The sequence below is a fragment of the Pogoniulus pusillus genome, chromosome 9 (assembly GCF_015220805.1).
Source record: "Pogoniulus pusillus isolate bPogPus1 chromosome 9, bPogPus1.pri, whole genome shotgun sequence".
Taxonomy (NCBI): domain Eukaryota; kingdom Metazoa; phylum Chordata; class Aves; order Piciformes; family Lybiidae; genus Pogoniulus; species Pogoniulus pusillus.
The window spans coordinates 9562827-9586651 of record NC_087272.1 but is presented as its reverse complement, the minus strand read 5'-3'; the positions used below and the strand labels follow the sequence as shown (position 1 = coordinate 9586651).

The window sequence follows — 23825 nt, the reverse complement described above, 5'->3', positions numbered from 1 at the left end:
CTTGATTCTAGATTTGCAATGAATGACCTACAGAGGTTGGCTGCATCCTGCCTGTTTAGCTGTGTGAGTAAAGTTCTGAAAAGAAACTGCACTGCCTGCCTGGTTAACCACACTTAGATGATTTTTCCAACTTCTGCACCTTTAGGGCGTGGTAAATAAACACCATCATAAAGCATCAGAATCAGAGGTACAAAATGTACAAAGGCAACTGTATCTGAAACACTTGGATCTCAGTCTGAGAAGTTTTCATGTGCAGCTTGTTATTATGCAGATTTCTGCTCTGCTGCCATCCAGTTATAGAATCATAGAATCAGTGAGGTTGGAAAACACCTCTAAAATCATTGATCCAACAGTGCCACTCCCACTAAAACATCACCCAAAGTGCCAGGCCCATACATGTTCTGAACACCCCCGGGGATGGTGACCCCACCACCTCCCTGGGCAGCCTGTTCCAATGCCTGATCACTCATTACATTTCAGTTAAGATATTGTTCCTAGTATCCAATCTAAACCTCCCCTCCTGAAATTTGAGGCACTTTTCCTCTTGTCCTAGTTGATTCCACCTGTGTGTGATTGTAGCCTGTGGTTTTTATTATTTCAAGCTACCTCAGGTACAGATAACATCCCTGTTAAGAATGCTATCAGGTGCTTCCCAGGGAAGCAGGGAACTCTGTTGACTCACAGGGTCCTGTAGCCTGCTCTGAATCACACTCACGGTCACCTGCACAGATATCCAAATTAGCCAATTTTAAAGCTTGTAGCAAAGTGGATATGGGTCTCTTCTTCCACGTAGCTAGTGAAAAGAAGAGGAAATGGCCTCGAGTTGCACCAGGGAAGGGTTAGTTTGATATTAGGAGAAAAAAAAAATCTTTACTGGAAGAGCTGTCAGGAATTGGAAAAGGCTTCCCAGGGAGGTGGTGGAGTCACCATCCCTGGAGGTATTCAAAAATATGTAGACATGGCACTCTGGGACATGGTTTAGTGAGCATGGTGCTGTTGGGTTGGCAGTTGGTTGATGATCTTAGAAGTCTTTTCCAACCTTAATGATATTATGACTCTAATCTCTGCACAGCATGACCTACAGTGCAGACATACCCTCACACAAAAGTAATTCTTTCTTTCCTGCTTTGATGCTAGAGCAAATCTATAGGTTAGAAGCAAAGATCTACGGCAAGCCTATAGGTCAGACCCAAACATCTACATGGCAAAGTATTTCCAGCAGTACAGCTTAGCAGAAGCACACCTCCTCACTCCCATACATTCATGGGATGAGTTTTATGACTCTCACCACTTTTATTACAAGGTGACCTTCAACGACATTTGTTTTTTAAAATTTCATTTGTGAGTGACCTGCAAATGGCAAAAAAGCCTGAATGGAAATGGAGAAGTGATCTTAGTGCTCCTCAGTTGTCTGCAAAGAAAAATTCAGCTTGTTAAAAGAGCTTTCTAGGCAAAGAACTGAACCAGTATGTGTTTAACACCCATGAAGACATGGGTTCAGACTTAGCAGCTGAGAGACCTAAAAGGCATTTCTTCCAAGTCATGCATCTCTTGAAATTATCCCTTCCTGAGTGACACCTGAAACTGCTGAAAGCTTAAGTAACTCAAAAGGGTGGGGGGGAAGACCTTCATAGGTGTTCTGCTTTTAAAAGGGCACAATTTCCTCCTTTCCAGCAGAAACAGAGCTGCAACTACACAGTGTCCTTCCATCATCAGGCAATCATTTGCTCTAGAGTAAAAGAAAGCAAGATGAGGAAAGACTTTTTACAAGAGCTTACAGGGATAGGACAAAGGGGGAATGGATTGAAGCTGGAAGAGGGTAGATTTAGACCAGATATTAGAAATCATTTTTTACAGTGAGAGTGGTGAGACACTGGGACAGGTTGCCCAGGAAGGTTTTGGATGCCCCCTTCTTGGAAGTGTTCAAGACCAAGTTGGAGAGGGCCTTGAGCAACTCGGTCTAGAGGAAGGTGTCCCTGCCCGTGGCAGGGGGGGGTGGAACTAGGTGATTTTTAATGTCCCTTTCAATTCAAACCTAAATTCTATGATTCTATGGAAATTCACTCTGATGGAGGGGGCAAACACTGAACAAGGAGATGAGTCACTCAGCTCCACGTGTTCAGAGATTGCTGCTGTCACACTGAGATGGTAGCCAGATAGTCACTAGTACTGAACTTTCAGCACCTCCCCTCATTAATTTGGTAACCAGAATTTCTGAAGAGTTTCAGAGCCTTTTTGAAGAATTAGCCACCAGCTCTGCAAGACTACCCTGTTCCAAAGAATTAAATGGGACTTAAATTCTGTGTGATTCTTGTGCTAGCCTTCTGCAGAGGGTAAGAATCACAGAATCACAGAAGACATCCAATTGGAAGAGACCTCAAAGATCATCCAGTCCAGCGCTTGACCCAGCACTGAATGGTCAACACTAAACCATGTGTCTAAGATCCAGGCCCACTTGCCTCTTAAACATTTCCAGGGACAGTGCTTCCACTGCTGCCCTGGGTAGACCATTCCAGTGTTCAGGAACCCTCTCAGTGAGAAAATATTTCCTAATAGCCAGCCTGAACTTCCCCTGGTGCAGCTTGAAAGTTTGAAAAAATGACAAAGACTAAAATCCAAATGTTTAACCAAAAGTGCTACCTCCAAGGATCTTTTACTTCTGTGGTAGGCTGTGAAGGCCATTAGAAAGATTTGCCAGTACAATTTGCCAGTAAAAATTAGCATTGAACCTCAATGTAGATATTTCCAAACTAAACTCAGATCTGATCTCCTTAGTCCATCTCCAACACAGCCTCCAAAACGAAAGCTAAATGGATTCACAAGCTGCCCAGTACGTCATTATACACTTTCCTTAATTTCCAGGTATAACAATTCATCCAAAAGCCCAGTTCTTCTTTAAGGGCAGCTTTATCTCAGTTGTTCCCACCATTTACTCACTGCAGTCAATGCCAGTTCCAGAAGCACCATCAGCACTCGAGCAAGTAACGTTTCCTCCTGTGTTTGTGCAGGTTATGTTCTCTCTGCAGGCATGGGACCCCATCTTGGACTCATCAATACCTGTCACCCAAACAATCTGCAGTCAGAAGAATGAAAAGCTTCAGAGCTTCCACTAAAAGAGCAGCAGCTGTAGCAGTGCAGCCTCTTGACTGTGGGAAAAATCACCCAATAGTCTCCCTCTGCAAATATGCCTTCATGGAAATCACAATGGAAAAGCAACCATTGTACTTCCTACACCAAGCAGTCACAGCCTCCCCAGCCCCTCAAAGCAAGCTGCACTGCTGCAGCAGCTCTCCACAGGGTAAGGAAATAAAGGCTTCCTCATGAAACATGAGTACAGCAGCATTGAAAGATCTATACTAGACACATTCTCCTGACGTTGGTAGTCACAGCTTGCACCCTGGATGAGTGCTGGAGTCCTGCTAAGTGGCATTCTACCTTAAACCAGCAGAAGACTTTGGAAAAGGAGAGTTGGTCACCTCCATACCACCCAGCTGGTCCAGCCTAAGCAAAAGGTTTAGACAGAAGGAAAGGGGTCTAGAAACCTACAGGTTTAACAATCTTGTGTAAGCACTGAAATGAAGTGAGTCTCTCAATTACTACAAAGAGGCTCCCTGATTACAACAGGAGTTTAGGCTCATATACACCTGTCACCCAAATTCCACTGGTGGCAACTCCTGGTGCTTAGCCCTCAGGCTAGCATTTATGTGGCACTAAATACTTGAGCACTCCCTTCAAAGGTGGGAACTTTGAAAGTCCAGAAATTGAGAGCCTTTGATTAATTTTATGTGGAATGCATGTGCCAGATCTACTTGGGGTGTGTGTGTGTGAAATCACAAATCTACCACCACATTTTGTCTGAAATTTTCATTTAAATCATTGGGATTTTTTTTTTCTAGAGTTAGGATTAACAGGATCTAGTCCAAAAAAATGTATGGAGAACTCAGAGTACTTAGAAAAGCAAAAATACAGGAATAAAACTGTTGCAAAATATTCCAAGAAATGTGATGTCAACAATAGAAGATTAACTCATCTTGTAGCATCTCTGAATACCTTGACACATCTCTGGAGAGCGTGCCTGCATGCAGGCATTTTAAACTAAAGTACAAACTCACTTACCAGTTTCCAGTTTTTATAGCAGATTTCAAGCCATCAAACCTAAAATTCTTTTCAGTTCTGTTTGCATCATAGCAACACTGCATCGATTATAAAATGTGGTGAAAGCATCTCTTACCATATTGCAGACTTAAAGACTTTAGGAAGATAATGGGCTGGCTTTCTGATAATACTGGGAGGTATCACAATCATTCTATCTAAGCAACTGTACCACAGACAGTGAGAACTTTGAGGCTATGCCTTACAGGTGGTGCTGGGGTAGCAAGAGGAGCTTGTCACTTCTGTCTGCACTTCCAACCACCCTCTAAATGGATAAGCTCTTGATCTCTGCCCACTCTAGGTTCTACTTAAAAATCCTGCCTCTGTTACTTCCAGCCCATAATAATGATCCTGTTCTTCATTTTTCAGATATCCATATCTATAGAACAAGGGGACACAGTCTCAAGTTGTGCCAGGGGAAGTCTAGGCTGGATGTTAGGAGGAAGTTCTTGCCAGAGAGAGTGATTGGCATTGGAATGGGCTGTCCAGGGAGGTGGCGGAGTCACGATCCCTGGAGGTGTTCAAGCAAAGCCTGGATGAGGCACTTAGTGCCATGGTCTAGTTGACTGGCTAGGGCTGGGTGCTAGGTTGGACTGGATGATCCTGGAGGTCTCTTCCAACCTGCTTGATTCTATGATTCTATGTTAAAGAATCTAAAGTCCAACAAAGGTTATGTATAAATTGGGTCAAATTTAGGGAACTTTAAGCAATGAAGGAAAAGGCTTAGGAAAAGATGTTAAGAAAGGGTTTTTTACAGTGAAAGTGGTGAGACACTGAAAGAGGTTGCCCAGGGAGGTTGTGGATGCTCCCTCCCTCCAGGTGTTCAAGGCCAGGTTAGATGAGGTCTTGAGAAACCTGTTCTAGTGGAAGGTGTCCCTGCCTATGGTGTGGAGTTTGAACTGGATGAGATCTTTGAGGCCTCTTCCAACCTAAATCATTCTAAGATTTTATTAAAAGGACAAAGGACAGAAGAGAAGTAAAGACCCTTATAAAGCTCTGAACACACTGTGTGGTACTCAGATACTGGGAGGGGGGAAAACTTCCTGTTTCTTCACATTTACTACAGCAGTGGATTAAAAAAAATAAGAAATGCAGGGAATGAACTAAAGACCTGTGTTAGAGCTGGATCAGAAAATCAGTGGATCTGATCATTAACAAGACTCTAAATGTACTCAAGTTGTCAGTGTCAACACCTTGAACCTCATGCCTATTAAACAGACCTGGAATTATTTGATGAGTATTATGACACACTCAATATCTACTTTCATTTATATTCATGGAAATGATTTCCAATAAAGCTCTACTGCTTCTCCTCCACCTCCATCCTCCCCTTCAGCCTTCCTCTCTGTCCTTCTATCACTACTAAAAAGACTGCAAACACCCAAAGGAGGGTATCCACTGAGAATTACAAGCTCTGCATATTGATCAATTGCTAAGGTTGCCACGCTTCACATGGGAAGGAAAGAATCAAAAAGAAAGAAAATGTAGGTGTTGATTGTTTAAAGGAGCCACAGTTAGGATCCATGCCCCTACCAGATTTTTCAAGGAGGACCAAAACAGCTCATTTGACAGCTTCCCAGGCTGATACAAGGATAGCCCACACCGTAATACATGTCTCTTGCTCATTTATCCTGCCCCAGCCTTGTAGACACAGCACAGCCCCCACATATGCCCATACCATAGCAATGGACTCCATCTCCAGTGTAGCCCTCCAAGCATTTACAGACGTAGCCTCCTTCTGTGTTGATGCAGCTTGACACACTTCGGTTGCAGTGGTCCATGTTGACAGCACACTCATCAACATCTGGGAGACAGAACATGGAGAGGGAACACATGGGTCCTGAAACCAGCAGTCCATAAAAAGAACTGTAAATACCACTATTTTCTCTCAGACTGTACTGCCACTTGTCATTTTTACATTGGAAGCAAAGGGGAGGAGAAGGGCTCTGTGGTCTTTTCTTGAGATGAAATCAGATGGAGGAGGTCTAAAAAAGGTAGGTGGAATCCATCCCTGGAGGTATTTAAAACATGCATGGATGTGATGCTTAGGAACATGCTTTAGTAGTAGTGGTTCAGCAGTAGCCATAGGATTGCAAGTTCTAGGTGAGTGATTGGACATGATAGTATCAAAGGTATCTTCCAGTTTCAACAGTTCTATGATTCTTTAAGAGCCTAAGACAGTCAAACTGATGATTTCAACTGGAGACCTAGAAGTTCCACAAATAACACTTAATAAAAATTATTCCTTCCAAATGGATTTATGTTAAACTTTTATATTCTTAAGCTCTACTCGGAGAGGAACTTTGCTTTGAGTAAGAGCACATTAGCTCAAAAATAAAAAAAAAACAAAGGGATATTGCAGTGAAAAGTAAAATTACACCCATTTCACCACCCTATTCTTTTTTTCCTTTGCCTTGCCATAGCAACAAAGACTCCTGTGAGTCTTCATGCTTAGATCCCAAATTCCATTTCTAATGCGTTTCAGTCTTGGCCTTTAAGAGCAAACAAAGAGCATCAATTTATGTTGTATGCAAGTCAAAAAACATAAAGGCCACTCTGAGCAATGTGTTGTCTGATTGTTAGAGTCTCTTTCTAGTGCCAGAAAGAAAGAAGAGCAGCACTTTTATGTAAACATGTATCAGGAATACTAATTTGTAAGAGATTCATGAACACCTACTGCTAAATTATACATCAACTATCATGTCCATGGGCTGAGTCTTTACAATTAGGCAATTTTTATAACTAAATACATTATGCTTTTATTCCTAATATCCCCATTATTGCCTGTAAATATTAATAGGATTAACATTCATGACTCAGGGGAAAAGAAGGCATGTGATAATTAGCCATTTCATCTCACATACTCTCTGCTCACCATCCCCTTCAAAACAAGCAATATTATTGACCTTTCTGTGATGGCTCACACCGTAGAGGTGCCAGTGAGAGAAAAGACAGATTTTTTTTTCATCCTCTCCCTCAGTCTACAGTTTTCCAGAAGGTTTTGGGTTTTTTTACCATAGCATGATTTGCCCTTCCTGTTAAATCCTTTCAAGCACTGGCACGCAGCACCGTCTTCCAGCAAAACACACTGTGCATTGACATCACACTCTAGTGCAGTGCAGTCATCTTGATCTACAGCATAAACAGAAGCAAAAACACCATTAGATGCATTTGCCCAAATCAAAGGAGATTCTCTATATTAGGGGGGGGGATCACAAAAAGCTTCAAGATAACAAGAAAAACAGAACATACACTCAATGTTTGAAACATAGCTTTCCAGGATTAAATACAAGACAATGCAATCTGAAGGTTGTAGTGAGGTGAATATTTATAACACTTCCCTAGTATCAAGTGGTAGAACAAGAGGAAATGACCTCTGGGTATGCTAGGGGAGGGTTAGATTCTATATGAGGATAAAAGTCTTTACCTAAAGAGTATCAGGCATTGGAATAAAATGCCCAGGGAGGTGGTGGAGTCACCATCCCTGGTGGCGTTCAAAGTATGTGTTGATGTGGCTGTTCTGAAAGTGATTTAATAGCCATGGTGGTGTTAGACAGGTGGTTGGACTCAATCTTAGAGGCATTTTCCAACCAAAATGATTCTGTTCTATGGTTAGGGCTGTTAATCTCTGTCTAGCTGGAGTTGAAGTGTCATTCAGTATTATTGTATACAAAATTTGTTGTAGAATTGAATGATAAAGTCTCACCAAACAGAGGCACAATTCAATGGCTTGACTGCAGCTTTGTCCAGAAGTATTTAATATACTTATTAAATCTAAGGGAGAGACTTTCACAAGTGTTTCAGAGATGTTTGTTTTCTAAACATGGATAATATTGTCATGTGTTGTTGATATACCAAATAAACCAGGGATACACACACAGACAAAAAAAAACAAGTGGCCTAATTGCATAGATCAAACTTCTGGAAGGTGGGTTAGGAGCATGAATGCCACTAGTCTTAATGCTGAGCCTTTCTTTCCTTTAAAGGCACTGATTTTTGTTTGTTCTGTAAATGTGTTCAAAGCCCCACAGTAAAGGAAGACATTATCAGACTCTACCTGATACCATGATTTCAGCCATCAGCATTTTCTGCTTTCCCCCACTGTCTGTATCCTTGAATGTGTCACTGCTTTGCGTGTTCCGGAGCAAGGCTTCTGGTGTCGGCACCGGCACCGCCTCCTTGCGCACAGAGCCACTTTCTGAAGAGGAGAGAAAGTGACTCAAGATCTTTAAATCTACTGAACTAACTTCCTGATTTTCTATGACTTGTCCAATTTCCATCAATCTTGGTGGTTTTGTTTTAAAGTAAACATCAGTGTCCTAAGGAAAGGACCTGGAAGTGCTGGTGGACAAGAGGCTGACCGTGAGCTAGCAATGTGCCCTCACGGCCAAGAAAGCCAGTGGCATCCTGGGTTGCATTAAAAAGAGTGTGGCCAGTAGGCTAAGGGATGTTCTCCTCTCCCTCTATTCTTTGCTGGGGAGGCCTTATCTGGAGTACTGTGCACAGCACTAGCCTCCCCAGTTCAAGGACAGCAGGCTACTGGAGAGTCCAAAGGAAGGCTATATAATGAAGGAACTAGAACATCTGTCTTACGAGCAAAAGCTGAGAGATCTGGGACTGTTTAGCCTGAAGAAGAGAAGACTGATGGGGGATCTCAATGATTATCAATATTTAAAGGATGAGTATCATAAAGATTGAAACAGACTTTCTTCAGTGGTGTCCAGTGACAGGACAAGTGTCAATGGGAACAAACGGGAACACAGGAGATTCCATATAAAGAAAAGAATCTTCACTTTAAGGATGGCAGAGCACTGGAACTTCTTCAGAGGTCCCTTCCAACACCTACCATTCTCTGATTCAGTGATCTCCCCAGTCTCACCCATTGCTGGCCTCAAATAATTTTGCCAACTACTCACTGGTGGCTTTTCTCATATACAGAAGACAAGGGATGCAACTCATTGCTTACAACGCTTGTCAGGATTTCACACATCTCTCTTAATGCTAAGGGAAAGGTTACAATGATCAAAATTACAACATCATAGTCCCAGGGCAATACTCACATTCTTCAAAGAATCAATCATAAATTTAAGTAGAACAAGGGGAATATTTTCCAGTGTGATCTGTCAGGATGCTCAGGGGGTTGAAAAAGGGCTTTTTGGAACTAGAGGGTAGTACCTGTTGTTGTGCTGGGAGTGTTCAGAGTATGACAGGTTTTCCCATCTTCACTTTTTCCAAATCCTGGATAGCACATGCAACGGGCAACTCCAAAATGGTTTTCACAGATCTGCTCACAGCCTCCATTCTCATAAAGACAAGGATTTGCCCCTAATGCAGAAAAACAGGAAACTTAACAAGCAGCTTCTTCAGTCAACGTCTCCTTTTAGCTGTGCAGAGTTGAAGCAGTTGAAAAAAATAATAAGGAGTAATAAAAGCTAGAACAGCCTTATTTTATATGTTTTAAGCAAAATTAGATGCATGTCATAACATGTGATATCATCACCTAGCTTCTGTCAGGACAGCAGATTTACTCTCTAATAAATGTATCACTTTAAAAAAAAATCCCTTTATTATTTCTCTTTTTTCAGTTCCAACATTCCCTGAAAGAACATTACAAGGACATAGGGAGCCTATGATTACCTTCTCTTATTCCTGGTCTACTGAATTACATTTTTCCTGCTTACAAAGAGGTTGTTGCCAACTGAAAATCAAATTATCCTATCCCAAACTAATAAACCTTACAAAAATATTTCACCTTGTCGTTTGTTGTTGTTTCTCTGTGTGAAAGGTGCTAATAATCTAGGACAAACAGGAATTAGAAGCCTGGTGGCAAGCAATCAGCATCTACTTTGGGGCATGATTATAAATATACAGAATCTGAGAGCATTCCTGAGACACATGTCCAAATGATGCTTTCATTGAATGCCAGTCTGGCTATGTAAGGCATCCTGAAGAGCTTGTTTTTGAGGAGAGCATTCTCTCCCCAAGGACATCTAGTGTACTGGTATCAGTGAACAAGAGGGGGCTGGAAGGGAATGACTGCTCGGTTTTTGCAGTGTACCTGGTTTCGCCAAAGGATGAACTACAACCACTGATGAGGGTCTCAGCATGCTGCCTCGAAGACGTACCCTGTTTTGGCCGGTCTTCTTGTCCACTCTCATTAGAGATGGCCTAGCCCAGTCAGAAAACCAAAGGTGATCCTCAAACACCGCTACATCAAAAGGGTGGCCTACAAAGAAAATAGATTTCTCATTTCTACCTCTGTAGCATACACAGAAGAGATCACTTAGACAAAAGCATTATCTGCGTATAGGTCTTCTAATACAGTGGCACAGCTATAGCCACTTCTCCACTTTCTTATCTCATGTGGAGGAAGAGGTGACTGTGAATAGTGGATCAGAGACACGTGTTACTTATGCACCTAGTAGAGGAGGCTATGCTGCTTGGCTCAGTAATTTCTCAGTACTGCTGGTGAACTCCAAGCAGATCAAGCACACCAGGTGCTTCTGCTTGAAATATCATAATTTCTGGAGGTACTGGCACTGTGACTTGCCTTTCAGAAGTGGACTGCCTCCCTCCTCTGCCAATAACTGACCCAGCACAGAGCTGATGAAGTACACAGCTCCTTTTACAGTCTTTATGTAACAGGGTGGAGAGGAGCTCATAAACATAGTCAGGATTAAAAGTAGAAGTGTGGCATCATCAAAGAAGATAGAAGTACATGAAAAACGAATAATCACACAAAGGTTTTCAACTGTGCAAATCCAACTCACTTCATAAGCAGAAAGAATAGTTGTGCTCACTGCCTTGGGCAGGTGCTTACAGAGTGTTTTACTCACAGTTGATAGCAGGGTATAGCAGAGGAGCAGAAATAATCTCTCTTTTGCATGCACCTGTAGCGAATGAGTTCTCAGTACAGGAGCACTAGAGGGAGCTACTGTAATAAAAATTGATGTTCCAGCAGAACAGGAGATGCCATCCTCCCATCCTTCAGTGGACAGCTGTCCAAGAACAGTGAGTTCTGATCTCACTTCAGCATTAGCAAAAGCATCAGGATACCAAGACTCTCTGCCTCTCTAAATTCATACCCTACAGGTCTGCACTTCATCTCGTTCACTTCTTTCCATAAGGTGGTGATGCTTTTCTCTCATCTCCAAATACCTGGATTATTGCTTCAAGCAGCCAGATTACTGCTCTGAATTTACTTCCTTCCCCATGCCCTGTGATTCTCCAGCACTTCTACCTCTCCACTATTTTTGACACACAAATCACTGCCTGAAATCTTTCAGAGGGCTTCAAGGTCCTCCTTTGTAGATCAGTTGCCAGGTGAAGCATACAGCAGAATATCTACAGCAGAGGAAAAGGGAGGAACACTGGGAAGTCACTCAGTTCAGGGCTTTTGATGAACCAGAAATCACTTCTCCCTCCAAAACCTCACTCTGCTCACCTTCAAACAAGTGGGAGGGCATCTAGCTTAGGTGGTGAACATAAGCCTTCTCAAAGCACAGACTAGAACAGCAGCTGCTTAACAGAGTAACCGTGAAGACTTTACCCATGGCAATCAGGGTATTGAGCCAGGGTATTCTGCCCATGTTTTGTATGCATATCTACAAAATGATGCTCAGAGAGAAATAACATACAAAGGCAACTGTCCTCTCCAGACACTAAGCTGCCACATCTAAGATTCTCAAACATGGTTTACTTTAGATGTGGTACAACATCAGTTCCTCATTGTTAATGCTTCTGTTCTTCTGCTCCAGAGCAATACAGTTATATGTCAAACAAAGAAATTTCAGCCATAACAACTATCAGCCTGGTGCATAAATAATTCTTCCATTCAGGACATGCTATGCATTTAGAATCATCCTAGTGTTAACACGGTGCAGATGCAGGCTTGCTGCTCAACGACCCTAATGATCAAGGTTAATTCTCTTGCACTTTATGCCACTATAACTCACTGGTGTAATTAATACAGCAAAATCTGAATTACACTAAGCAGCCATGCATGGAACAAGAAAACCACATTTTAAACATTTCCCTTCTTTTCATTGCTCTGTGAAGTCAGAGAAGTTCTCTGTACCGTGCAAAGTGGCTGGTTAGTAAAAGCAGAGAGCGTTAGCAGGCTGTCTTTTTGCCACAGGGTAAAAATAGAAGTGATGCCAATAACCTCAATGCAGACTCGCTCAGGGTATACAGCACAGCTCACTGACAAGCAGTAGTAGGTACTTATCAACCCCAAGGCCTCACCTACATCATTCTGTGCAAGAATTCGACGACCAGAGCCATCCAGGTTTGCGCTCTCAACCACCGACTGCTTAGCATCGCACCAGTACACCTTGTTGGCCAAGTAGTCAAGAGCTATTCCACTGGGCCACACCAGGCCAGTGCTGGCTATAACCTGGCGATCGATGCCTTCTAATGAAGAGCTGTCAACCCGAGGATTGACCCCCATGTCAGTCCAGAATAATCTCCTTTAGAAAACAAAAAAGCATGCAGGAAGTCAGTAAGTAAATGTTTGCCCTGCTCTCTGTGGAGCTCTTTCAAAGCAGAAAGATCGGATCAGAGCAATACAAGCCTGGGGCACATGAGGAAGAGTGTACACCTCAAGCAAATATATTGGCTGCTGATCTTTCCACACTTGCCATCACATTCTAGGTGATTGCACTGGGACTTATGTAGAATCCCTGCTCTGTCAATTGGCACAAAACCTGGGAAAAAACAACTCCCATATATACTAACTGCTGCCTCTCCATAACTGCTTTTGCATTTCCAAGTGACTGCTGATAGCACTTCAGCAAATCTAAACAGCAGACAATGCATTTGCCAGCCCTTTGGCTAAGGAAACCTGTAAGAATGCACAGTGGTAACAAAACTACCCACTACCCATGGAAAGCAAGAAAGAGTCTTTAGGATATTCTGGTTTTTAAAAAATAAGTCTCTATCTGGTTTTAAACTTGAGCAGGGTGGATTTAGGGTGGACACAAAGAGGAAGTTCTTTACAACAAGAGTTGTGAAATACTGGAACAGGTTGCCCAGAGAGGTGGTTCAGGCCCTGTTCCTGAAGACATCCAAGATCAGACTTGATGTGGTCCTAGGCAGCCTGATCTAGCTGGAGGTGTCCCTGCTCACTGCAAGAGGGTTGGACAAGATGACCTTTAAGAGTCCCTTCCTACCTAATGCAATCTGTGTATGTCTCAGCTTCCTTTCTTCTATTAGTAAAATTATGATTCTCAGTGTGTCCTCCCCTCTAGGAGTACTACATACTGCTTATTGACTGGGCAATGAAGCTGATGAACGGTCTTGAGAACAACTCTTGTGAGAAGCAGCCTAGGGAACTAGGGTTGTTTAGTCTGGAGAAAAGAAGGGGAGACCTTGTCACTCTTTACAACCTGAAAGGAGGTTTGAGCCAGGGTTGGGTCTCTTTTCCATGGCAACCAGTGATAATACGACAAGAAATGGCCTCAAGCTGTGCCAGGAGAAGTTTAAATTGGATATCAGGGGAAATTTCTATACTGAAAGAGCCTGGTCAAGATTTGGAACAGGATGCCCAGGAAAGTGATTGAAACCCCCAGCCTTAGAGGTGCTCAAAATCCATGTAACATGCCACTTTAGGACATAGCTTAGCAGTCATAGTGGTGTTGGGTTGATGGTTGAACTCTATGATCTTAGAGGCCTTTTGCAATCCTAATAATTCTATGATTCCATGTGTGTGTACTGGTTTTCAACAAAGAGCTGGTGCTAGATAGCAGCTGAAAAAGTGGGGGTAGCCCAGACCACAAATTCCCAGGCATTGTCTGGCCCTGTCAGGTTTACTGAAATAACCCTCAGATTCACTTAACTTCACTTACATGAGCAGTTATAGGCAGTTCTGTGGTCAGCACTTTCAAGACTCTTAATTGTGCCTCAGAACTCTCTTTAATATTGACTTTACAGGTAGGTGTGGGCATTGCTATAACATCTCTTCCTCCTATTACCATTAATTTTCTCATAAGAGAGATTTTCCTGATGCTCCACCTTCCTTTCCCCTCTGTAACCTTGGCTTCCACCAGTAATTCTAATGAACAATCGCCCTGAACCTCTCTGTTCCTAAAAGTTTTCCTGCACAACACCTCTGTTGTGTTCAACCTCTACTAAAAGTTTCTTTCAGATCTTTCACGTCCAGAGTGAAGTTAGCAGAACATTCTCCCCAACTCAGTTTCATCCCTTCATTCATCAGTACTTGGTTACAGCAGGATACAAGCATCAGAAAGGTAATATTTTTTATCAAATCAATAGATTTTTAAGCCATTCTCCCACAGGCATATTGACTGAAATGCACAAGGCTCTGGCATTGATTAAAATGGCCAGAATTTCATCAAGAGTTTAAACATACAAAACTCCTGCGATCATCTCAGCACTAAACAAGATATAAGGTGACTTTAAACCAACAAATCTCCACAATAGTATATTTAGTTTAGCTTCCTCAGAAATTGAAACATGGCCAGAAAGATCATAGAATCATAGAATGGCTTAAGGTGGAAGGGACCTTAGAGATCATCTACTCCAACCTCCCCACCATAAGCAGGGATCACTCTCAATTAGACTTGCTTGCTGAAAGCCACATCCAACCTGGCCTTAAATGCCCCAAGGAAGAAGGGGCTCCCTCGGCAGCCTGTAAGTAGAGTTCATCTGCTTCCAGGTAACAGCATGCAGCTTTAAACAGGGGCTTCTGCTAGTGACTTGCCTGTAATACTGCTTGCTTATAACACATGGCTCTGAAAAGTAGCCTTGTTGATGCACAGTGCATGGAACAGTTTTGGGCTCCCCAACTTGAGGGACAGGGATCTGCTGGAAAGGGTCCAGCGGAGGGCCATGAATATGATTAGGGGACAGGAGGGCATGGCTTATGAGGAGAGGCTGAGGGACCTGGGGCTTTTTAGTCTGGAGAAAAGAAGATGTAAAGGAGATTTGATAAATGTTTGTAAGTATCATAAGGCTGGCCAGGAGCTGGGGGACAGGCTTTTTTCACTTGCTCCCTGTGATAGGACAAGGAGCAATGGGTGTAAGTTGTAGCAAAAGAGGTTCCACCTCAATGCAACGGGGAGCTTCTTTACTGTAAGGGTCACAGATTACTGGCACAGGCTCCCCAGGGAGGTCGTGGAGTCTCCCTCTCTGGGGCCTTTCAAGGCCTGTCTGGATGTGTTCCTCTGTGATATGTGTTAGATAGAATTGTCCTGCTTCAGCAGGGGGGTTGGACTCGATGATCTCTTTGGGTCCCTTCCAACCCCTAACATCCTGTGATCCTGTGATCCTCTGATCCTGTTTCAGAATCTCATCGCCCTCATACTGAAGAACTTCTTCCTAAGATCCAGTCTGATCCTGCTCTTCCTTATGTTAAGATTCCCTCATTCCCTCCTGTCCTATCATTAGAAACCCTTGTGAAAAGTCCCTGTCCAGCCTTCATGTAGGCAAGTGCTGATTAGAAGTTACTACCTTCTCCACACTAATAGACATGGAATCATCAAAGTTTATAGTGTGGTGTTTACAACCATCAGGGTGACTTCACCAGCTTCTGCTTTCACTGTGTGGTGACACTGACTTTTTCACTGTGGGGGTGACAGAACAGAGGAAGAGGCTGCCTAGAGAGGTTGCAGAACCTCCTTCTCTAGAGATATGCAAAACCTGCCAGGACATATTCCTGTGTAGCCTACTCTAGATGGTTCTAAAGGGGTTGGACTAGATGCTCTTTCAAGGTCTTTTCCAGCTCCTAACGTTCTGTGATGCTTTTCTTCAGCTTAAACAGCATGCACAACCCTTACCGCTCCTGGGTTTTGGGAAAATACCTATCAGAAATGAATGTGTCTCAAATCACAGAAGAAACCCAGCAACAGAACATTGCAGTTCATACAGCTCTGCAGGACAATGACTATCCCGAGGCTGATGCACTTTTTGACTACCTAAAGGCAAGGCTGATGTGTTCATTTTTAAACAGCCTCTGAAAGCATTATGAAATGAACCACATTTATCACTCCTTACTTAGCAAATGGGTGAATGGCAATCCCTCGGGGCTGGGAGATCTCCTCCCAGATGATATTTTTTCTCTGTGTTCCATCCAGGTTGCTTCTTTCAATGCTTGCCTTCCTGCAACACACACAGAGCACTGTTAAGGGTTCTCCCTGCTATCTTTTAGCATACTATCTCAGGCAGAACATACTAAAGGTTTTGCATTGCTTTAGTTTAGCACAAAACTAATAAGTAACTTTACAATGACAAGAAATAATTCTGCTAGCATGGGATGTCTAGTTGTGTTATCAACAAGTCATTCACGTTATCTCCTCTAGAGCATGATGATAGAATACATGTTGCTTTGCAGGAGATATAAAGTTCTCCTTTTTTGGGCAAATAATGAGTGGGAAGTATGATCACTAGCACATAACTGTTAGCTTTGAAGGGAGTCAGGAGGGAAAAAAAAGCTCCTAACTGAATGGCATTATCAAACATATAAGGATTTTTTTTTGTTAATGGTACTTTTGTATAGCATTTTTCATCCAGAAATCACCAAGCATCTGACACAGTGTATCTATTTGACAGGAAAGAATGAAGCTAAGATCCTTGTGGTCATAAATCTATGACAGAAAACTGAACTCATTGCTACAAACTTCACTTTGCCAATAACTATCAGCCTCTACCTGAAAGCAAGCTGACAGCCTTGCATGCTTATATGAACCTGCAGAGAAAGGCCAGGCAAAGATAGAAAAAGAAATGAATTTGTGCAAAAATGGAATACAAACAGGTAACTGCAGTGAGCAAGAAGGAAGCAGCAGACACAAATTCACAGCTTCACCCTTGGCTCTTGTCTCACAGAAGGGAGCACAACAATTTCTCATGGAACACCAGCGTGTTAGTACAGGAATGCAATCACGTAGACGAGATGGTACTTGCCAGACAGAAGGTGGACTGCTAACGTGTTTAAAAGGGAGAAGGAGGGTGATCTGGACATTCAAATCCACTTTTTATTGATTTGTAAATTATGACTCATATTGAAGCATCAAGAACATGAGTTCTGAGCTGTCAAGTTCACAAAGGACAGGAAAGTGCGTCAGAGAGTACAGCCAAGGACTACAAACATGATCAAGGGACTAGAACATTTCTCTTATGAATAAAAGTTGAGGGACTTAGGGCTTTTCAGCCTGGAGAAGACTGAAGGAAATTTTTATCAATGCTTATAAATAATTTAAGGATGGATGTCAGGAAGATGGGGTCAGTCTTCTTCTCAGTGTTGCCCAGTGACAGGACAAGAGGCATGAACTTGAACAAAGGAAGATTGTTCCACCTAAACATGAGGAGGAACTTCCTTGCTTTGAGGGTTGAGGGTGGCAGAGCACTGGAATAGACTGCCGAGAGAGATTGTGCAGTTTCCTTCCCTAGGGTTATTCAAAACCCATCCAGATGCTGTCCTGTGCAACTTGCTCTGGGTGAAAAAGCCCTGGCAGGGGTGTCGGACTAGATGATCTCCAGAGGTGCCTTTCAACCGCTATTATTTGTGACCACTCTTAAGGGACCTTCTTCATTACATGTTCTGATCTGACATTGTCTTCTCATCAAAGGTCAGTTTTGTTTCTCTCTGCATGTAAGGTTAGTTTATCAGATGAAATGTGAAGTCACATTAACTGCCAGTGGTCATTCCTCTTTCATCAGAAATGATTGACAAAGACCCTCCATTAGCTTAAAGGGCATGATTCCAGCTGTCAACAACTCTGACTCTGTCCAAGATGTACTCAGTGCAGTAATACTCATTGTTTTTATATATATACACACACAGATATACCTATATATACAGACATACAGCATGTGTCTCTAAATACAAGTGCACACACATATATTCCCATGCACATGTGCACATAAATATATGTTTATAGGCAGCACATGCCTTAGATTCCTTGCAACTGAGTCCAAAGCCTTGCTTCTTGGAAAGACAAAGATAAAAATACAATAGCAGACTCCAAGTGAACTTCCAGCATCTCAGTTTTAAAGAACCTTCCAACTGTGTATACTTGAGATTACAGCTACCCAAACAGAATGTGAAGCCTGCCTGCATTTAGAGTGATATCTCTGCTATTCCTGTATCACCAGTCATTTATGCCAAATATTTTATGGCATGCTCCAACATAAATGGCCTATGGGATACATACCCTCTGTCTGTCCAGTACAATTTACGGTTGATCCAGTCCACAGCAAGGCCTTCAGCTGTGTCTATAGCTTCACCAACAACTTTTTCCCGATGTGAGCCATCCAGATTAGCTCTCTCTATCCATTTCAGGGCAGTGTGGGCAAAATAAATCTGTGAAGAAATAATAGATGAGGTGTTATTAGTTCCCATCTCACTTTCTGCTCTATTTCCCTTGTCTAATAGTTCCCCTTCTAAAATAACTTTTCCATCTTGAAAGTTCCCCGAATTGCTTATTCTCTGAAAGCTGTAGAGGTAACTTGTGATCCCTGATCGAATAAAAAGACACTTATCCTTCAACTAGGATGACTTCTACAGGCAGCTTGTGCTTAGCTGTAAATCCCAGTTGCCCTATATAACAGCCCTCTGAATATCCTGCAGTTGTGTTTCAGCGAGCAGCTACCTTGTGTGGAGCACAGCTGAGGAAGCAAAAGTTAAATCAGGTGAAAAGAGACATGTCAACATTTCCCTGGCAGCTCATTTGTAAAAAGGGGAACCAAGAAGAAGAGGGTAGGTGTCTGTGTGTGTGTCAAGGAGACCAGAAGGGAAAAGGAGTTAGAGAATTTGCTTCTATTTTTTTCTTCTTTCAGCCTCCACTTATCTTAATTTTTCACCAAGTGCTTATCCTGTAAGGCTCCATCATATCCAAAACAGGTTTCTTGGGTTTGGGTTAACATGAAAACTCTCTGCTGGTGAGGAGACCAGGTTTGTGTTTTCCAAGGATGAATAATAAGGGAAGTCTTGTAGTTGATAGCCAGAAGGAGCCAAACACTGTACGGCACAAGGGTATGCAAAGCAGAGCAGAGGCTTTCTTTGCATCTGGTCCCAACAAAGCAAATGCCTTCGTTTTAAAGCTAACCGTGAGGCCAAAACAAAGAAGAAGGGATGCCTCCAGCAATAGATCAGCTAATTCAGTTAGCATAGAAGCACAGAACAATGCTGAGCTAACTCATCTTGGACCTCAGCTCTGTGCCACCAGGATCAGACTGCTGCAGCCTGGCTGGTCCCCTGCACATTGCCCCACCTTGCCACTGCTACCTCTGCCACAGTGCAGAGCTCCCTGTACCAGCGGAAGAAGGGCACACTCCCGGTGTCACTGGTGCTGCTGATTTACATTGGGCACAGCTTAGGACAACTGCTGATTCCTTATTTCAGGAGCAAGCGGCAATGTTCCAGCAGGGTCTGAAACAGTCCTCACGTAACATGGATCTGGTAACACTCACATGTGTTTAGCTGTGCCTATCCAAGCTTTGAGATGTTTCCAGCAATCTAACTGAGCTGCTCATCAGCTTTCACTGTACCATCCACTATCTTTGTGTAGCACTTTGCAGTATAGATAAGTCTTCCTAGGGGAAAAAATAACTATCTGCCACAGAAGGGTCAGCAAAGCACAGCTGAACCCCTTTCCAACTCTGCAGGGAAGGAGCAGGACACTGAAAGCAGCCAGAAACAACACTATGCACAGAGAAAATTCACATTTCCAACAGCAATATCTTGCAACGTGAGGGATATATTTTTTAAAAGTAATAAACTCAATGATCACTCAGCAGTTTTGTTCAATACATCAGGAATACAAAATTAATTCTTGTGAAGTGTACTCCTGGTAGGGACAAGGGGATGTAGCTTGTCAAACAAGCTAACAAAAAGATAGTGCTGCTTTTAGAGCTACACAGTGAAAAAAACCAAACCACAATGTATTTCCAGAAAACAGCACTGAAATCTTAAGGGAGAAAACTATCATTACACAAAAGTTCTTTGGAATTGAAATTACATTTAAGGTGAATTCAGAAATCCAAATTCTCTGTGAACTAGCCATATCAATAAGCGAAGCACACCCAACTGGTAAGCAAAGGATGAAACTCAGTGTTCGACTCGTGTTTGGCATCCTATGTTGGTTATATTCCTGGACAGGCAGGAGAACAATGAGAAGCACAACAACTAGCAGCACAACCTGTAATCTGGATCACTGACAGCAGAAAGGTTAAGGCACATGAAAGCCCAATCCATTTGTCCTTGCAACACTTCAAAATCCTCTCGTTTTTAATGCCTCACCTTATTTTCCACTGGGTCAGAGTCCAGTGCTAAGACTGTTCCCATCTGCCAGTCAAGTAAACTTGCATAATCTGTTCCATCAAAACTGATCTGGCGGATATCTTGGCCATTGGCAAACAACAAAAACGGCTTAGGACCTGTTGATGAAGTTTGCACATACGTTAATGACACCAGGTTCAATTCAAAGCAGTCTCTAGACTGCATTACTTCCTAGCTAACATTTTAATAGGTAACCATAGAAGGCAATAAGGAGCAGAAGCACAAAGAAATGAAGGCACTTGTTCTGCATTCTACTTGCCTCAGAAATAAAAACTAAACATGAACATAGATTTTCAGCACCAATGCCTTGCTCAAGATCAGCCTCAAAGTATGTAATAAAGGCAATTGCAAGCCCTGCTGTATTTCACTCTGATTCCCTTAACCTCAGGACAATATTCCCTCTTCATTTCACAGCATCACCATAAATGCCAGAACACCTGAACTGCAGATTTTGCCTCTCACAGTAAAAGCAAGGAAAATGCCATCTTCAAAAGTAGCCTTTTCCTTTATTCCTGAAATAAATCACAAACTTCTCCTACCTCCCCTCTCTCATGCAATTGCTGATACCTTGCTGCTTTTCAGGATCTGTCCTTTTCTCAAAAGAAATAGAAGGGTCTGGAATCCAAACATACACATCAAATTCCTGGGCTTCCTGGGGCCAGTGGGGAAGAAATATCCTTCTAGGAATATCCTTCCACAGACTATTCTCTGTCCTGTTCTCTAAATGCAGACATTTCAACTTCATATCTGTAAGACTGTGCAGAAACTACACCCACGTTTATGCTAAGGCACAAAAACTTGAACAACAGAGACAGACCTCTGCAGATCAGGAGCCAAAAGAGTGAAGTGCAGAAGGTATGCAGACTAAATCTTCTCTGAGGGAAACTGAACCATACATACTGGTGGTTGTTTTGGCATATTGACAAAATAGATTATTTTCCAAACAGTTAATACATCCCAAGTTTGACAAAATGACTTTAAAACAGTGCAAAACCACAACTGGGTCCCAGTTATACAATTGGTTTTAAAGAGACTCTTAAGTCGTTTTGCTTTTATTAGCAGAAATATGCAGGCATACCAAGATACCAACCTATAGCAGAGCAGTGCTTTCTGTCTCGCTGAAGCTTATATCCAGGAAAACAAGCACATTCCCAGGAGGATGGGCTTAAAGAAGAACATACCTGACTACAGCCACCATTGTCTGGAGATGTACAACCTTAAAAGGAACATTTGAAAAGTTTAACTTTGTCATTGTAAGAAAAACAAACAACAAAAAAACCAACAAAAATTGGAGATACAAGTGAGAGAATGCTTCACTCTGATTGGATTTCTGCAGTGCAAAGCATCACAGTGACTGATAGATCCACTGGAAGGTCCCCTGAAAAAGCAGAAGTCAAGTGAAGTGAAAGCAAATTAGAGGCAAAGTCTTTCAGAGTTTTTCCTGGAAATTCACAACCTAAGATGGGTCCTTAAGCAACCTGATCTAGTTGGAGGTGTTCCTGTCCATGGCAGGGGGTTAGAAGTAGGTGATCTTTAAGGTCCCTTTCAACACAAACCAATCTATGATTGTTAAGACAGGAGGGTGATGGGGGAGGATGTATGAAGAGGGTTTCCATCGGCTCATTATTTCAGAGAACTCTTTCTCCTATGCAGATCTCCATGTAAAGAAACAGCAAAGTAATGATGTTCACTAGGCTAGGATGGAGAATTGATGCCTTCTAATACAGCAGACCAAGACTTCATAAAAAGAGAAATTATTCATTCTTGGGGCTGTACAGTGGTTATAGCTTCAATGTCAACCTGAGCTTACTCAGTGGAGTGTCCCTAGTGAAAACAGCAGCACTGACTAAATCTACACAATATGTAAAGGGTAGAGAAGGAAAGGTGATTTTTCAAGGTGCAAGACTGGCAAGAATGAAGGTATCTTGATTGCTAACACTGAAAAGATCAATTTGAAAAGCAAGTCTCCTGAATCTGGAAATCTTGCTGGACTGGGCAATGACACATTAGTGAGTGTAGCAGCTACAAATATTCTGACTGCAAAAATTCCATCTGTGGTTAATGAGATTAAATTGCTTTAAAGTGAATCTGAGTTGCATAACGTCAATAAAGTAATCCAGCTTTCAACCAAGCTCTGATTTTGTACCTGAAACATAAATTGTAGGTGTCTCCTGCAACATACATTTGAGACATGCCTTGATTTGTGCCAATAACAAAATAATTTGGCTTGAAAATGGTGGACATTGCTGCTAAAAAAATCTACTGAAAAATGAAGACAAATATTGCTCCTCTCAGCTTTCAAAGTGCCTGACATTCCATTGCCTCCTATCGTGCAGAATTAGGGCAAGACTGTATTGTGAAAAATGAGTGTGAAATGTCTCCATTCACTTCTGCCTCTCAGTGCCAGGAATAAACAGTATGGCAGTCACTACAGCTAGGAAAAGAAGTTACTTACCCGTGCATGCTTTGCCATCCATTTTGAGCACAGATCCTTCAGGACAAAAGCAAACAGGCCCTTTAGATGTTTGAAGGCAACCATGGCTACATTCAGTGTCATTCCTTGTACAGGAAATCAGCTCTGCAGTAATTTAAAGGGGGGGAAGGGATCTTAAATCATGATAAAGATTTTTACTGAGTTTCCCAAAAGACATGTTAACATTTTCTTAGCCAAAAAAAAAAAAAAGGTAAACCACAAAACAAAAGAACAAAATACAGTAAAATTAAAATAAAATAACATTATAGTTGAAGTGTGATGTTGACAATGCAACACTTCTGTAACCTTTCTTTCTGAGATTTCCTTCCAACATTTGTAGAATTAGGTAACGGTTGGAGTTGGTGATCTAAAGATCTTATCCAACCAAAACAATTCCATGATTTTATGTTTTGGTTTGTTTTTTTCCCCTCCATTCTTTCCCCCACTCTCTCCTAATTATAATGAAGAGGAAAGCCGAAATTCTTGGGTCCTTAAAGCCACTCTACTGATAATCTTAACATCTTCCAAAATCATATGAAAATATGTTATTGAAATAGAAATAAATTAGAAAACTCAATCCAATTTCGAAACATCAGGTTTGGAAAGATACAAGGAAGTTATATGGAAAGCATAAGTATAAAACACAAAGAGAATGAGGTTAAAAAATGCTTTGCATCCACTCCAAGGGTAGGAGAAAACTCAGTGAAAGCAGGAGATGAACCTTCTGGAAGTAAAGCTCTGTTCCATAGTGGCATGTGGAAAGCCATCGTAGGAGCAAAACCATCTGAGAACCTGGCAATAGCTTTCCTTTATTTTCCAGTGACAACAATTTTTTGGAGTATTTATTCAATGCAGTTTCACAGGATACACTTTTCCCACCTTCCATAGTGCAGTGCTGCATCTCTT

The 23825-nt window shown here is 42.1% G+C and overlaps 1 protein-coding gene across 1 annotated transcript in view; it reads right to left on the bottom strand.

Annotated features, from left to right (window-relative positions):
- Positions 1 to 23825, bottom strand: part of EGF (epidermal growth factor) — a 70948-nt gene that overhangs the window by 15429 nt on the left and 31694 nt on the right. Inside the window, exons 9-20 of the mRNA XM_064148494.1 lie at positions 22902 to 23024; positions 21537 to 21662; positions 20408 to 20544; positions 18321 to 18469; positions 16165 to 16269; positions 12397 to 12620; positions 10211 to 10378; positions 9328 to 9477; positions 8210 to 8350; positions 7168 to 7284; positions 5831 to 5956; positions 2938 to 3057 (exon numbers count right to left, since the gene is read on the bottom strand). Coding sequence (XP_064004564.1) covers positions 2938 to 3057; positions 5831 to 5956; positions 7168 to 7284; positions 8210 to 8350; positions 9328 to 9477; positions 10211 to 10378; positions 12397 to 12620; positions 16165 to 16269; positions 18321 to 18469; positions 20408 to 20544; positions 21537 to 21662; positions 22902 to 23024 — 1686 coding nt within the window. The remainder of the gene's footprint in view (positions 1 to 2937; positions 3058 to 5830; positions 5957 to 7167; positions 7285 to 8209; positions 8351 to 9327; positions 9478 to 10210; positions 10379 to 12396; positions 12621 to 16164; positions 16270 to 18320; positions 18470 to 20407; positions 20545 to 21536; positions 21663 to 22901; positions 23025 to 23825) is intronic.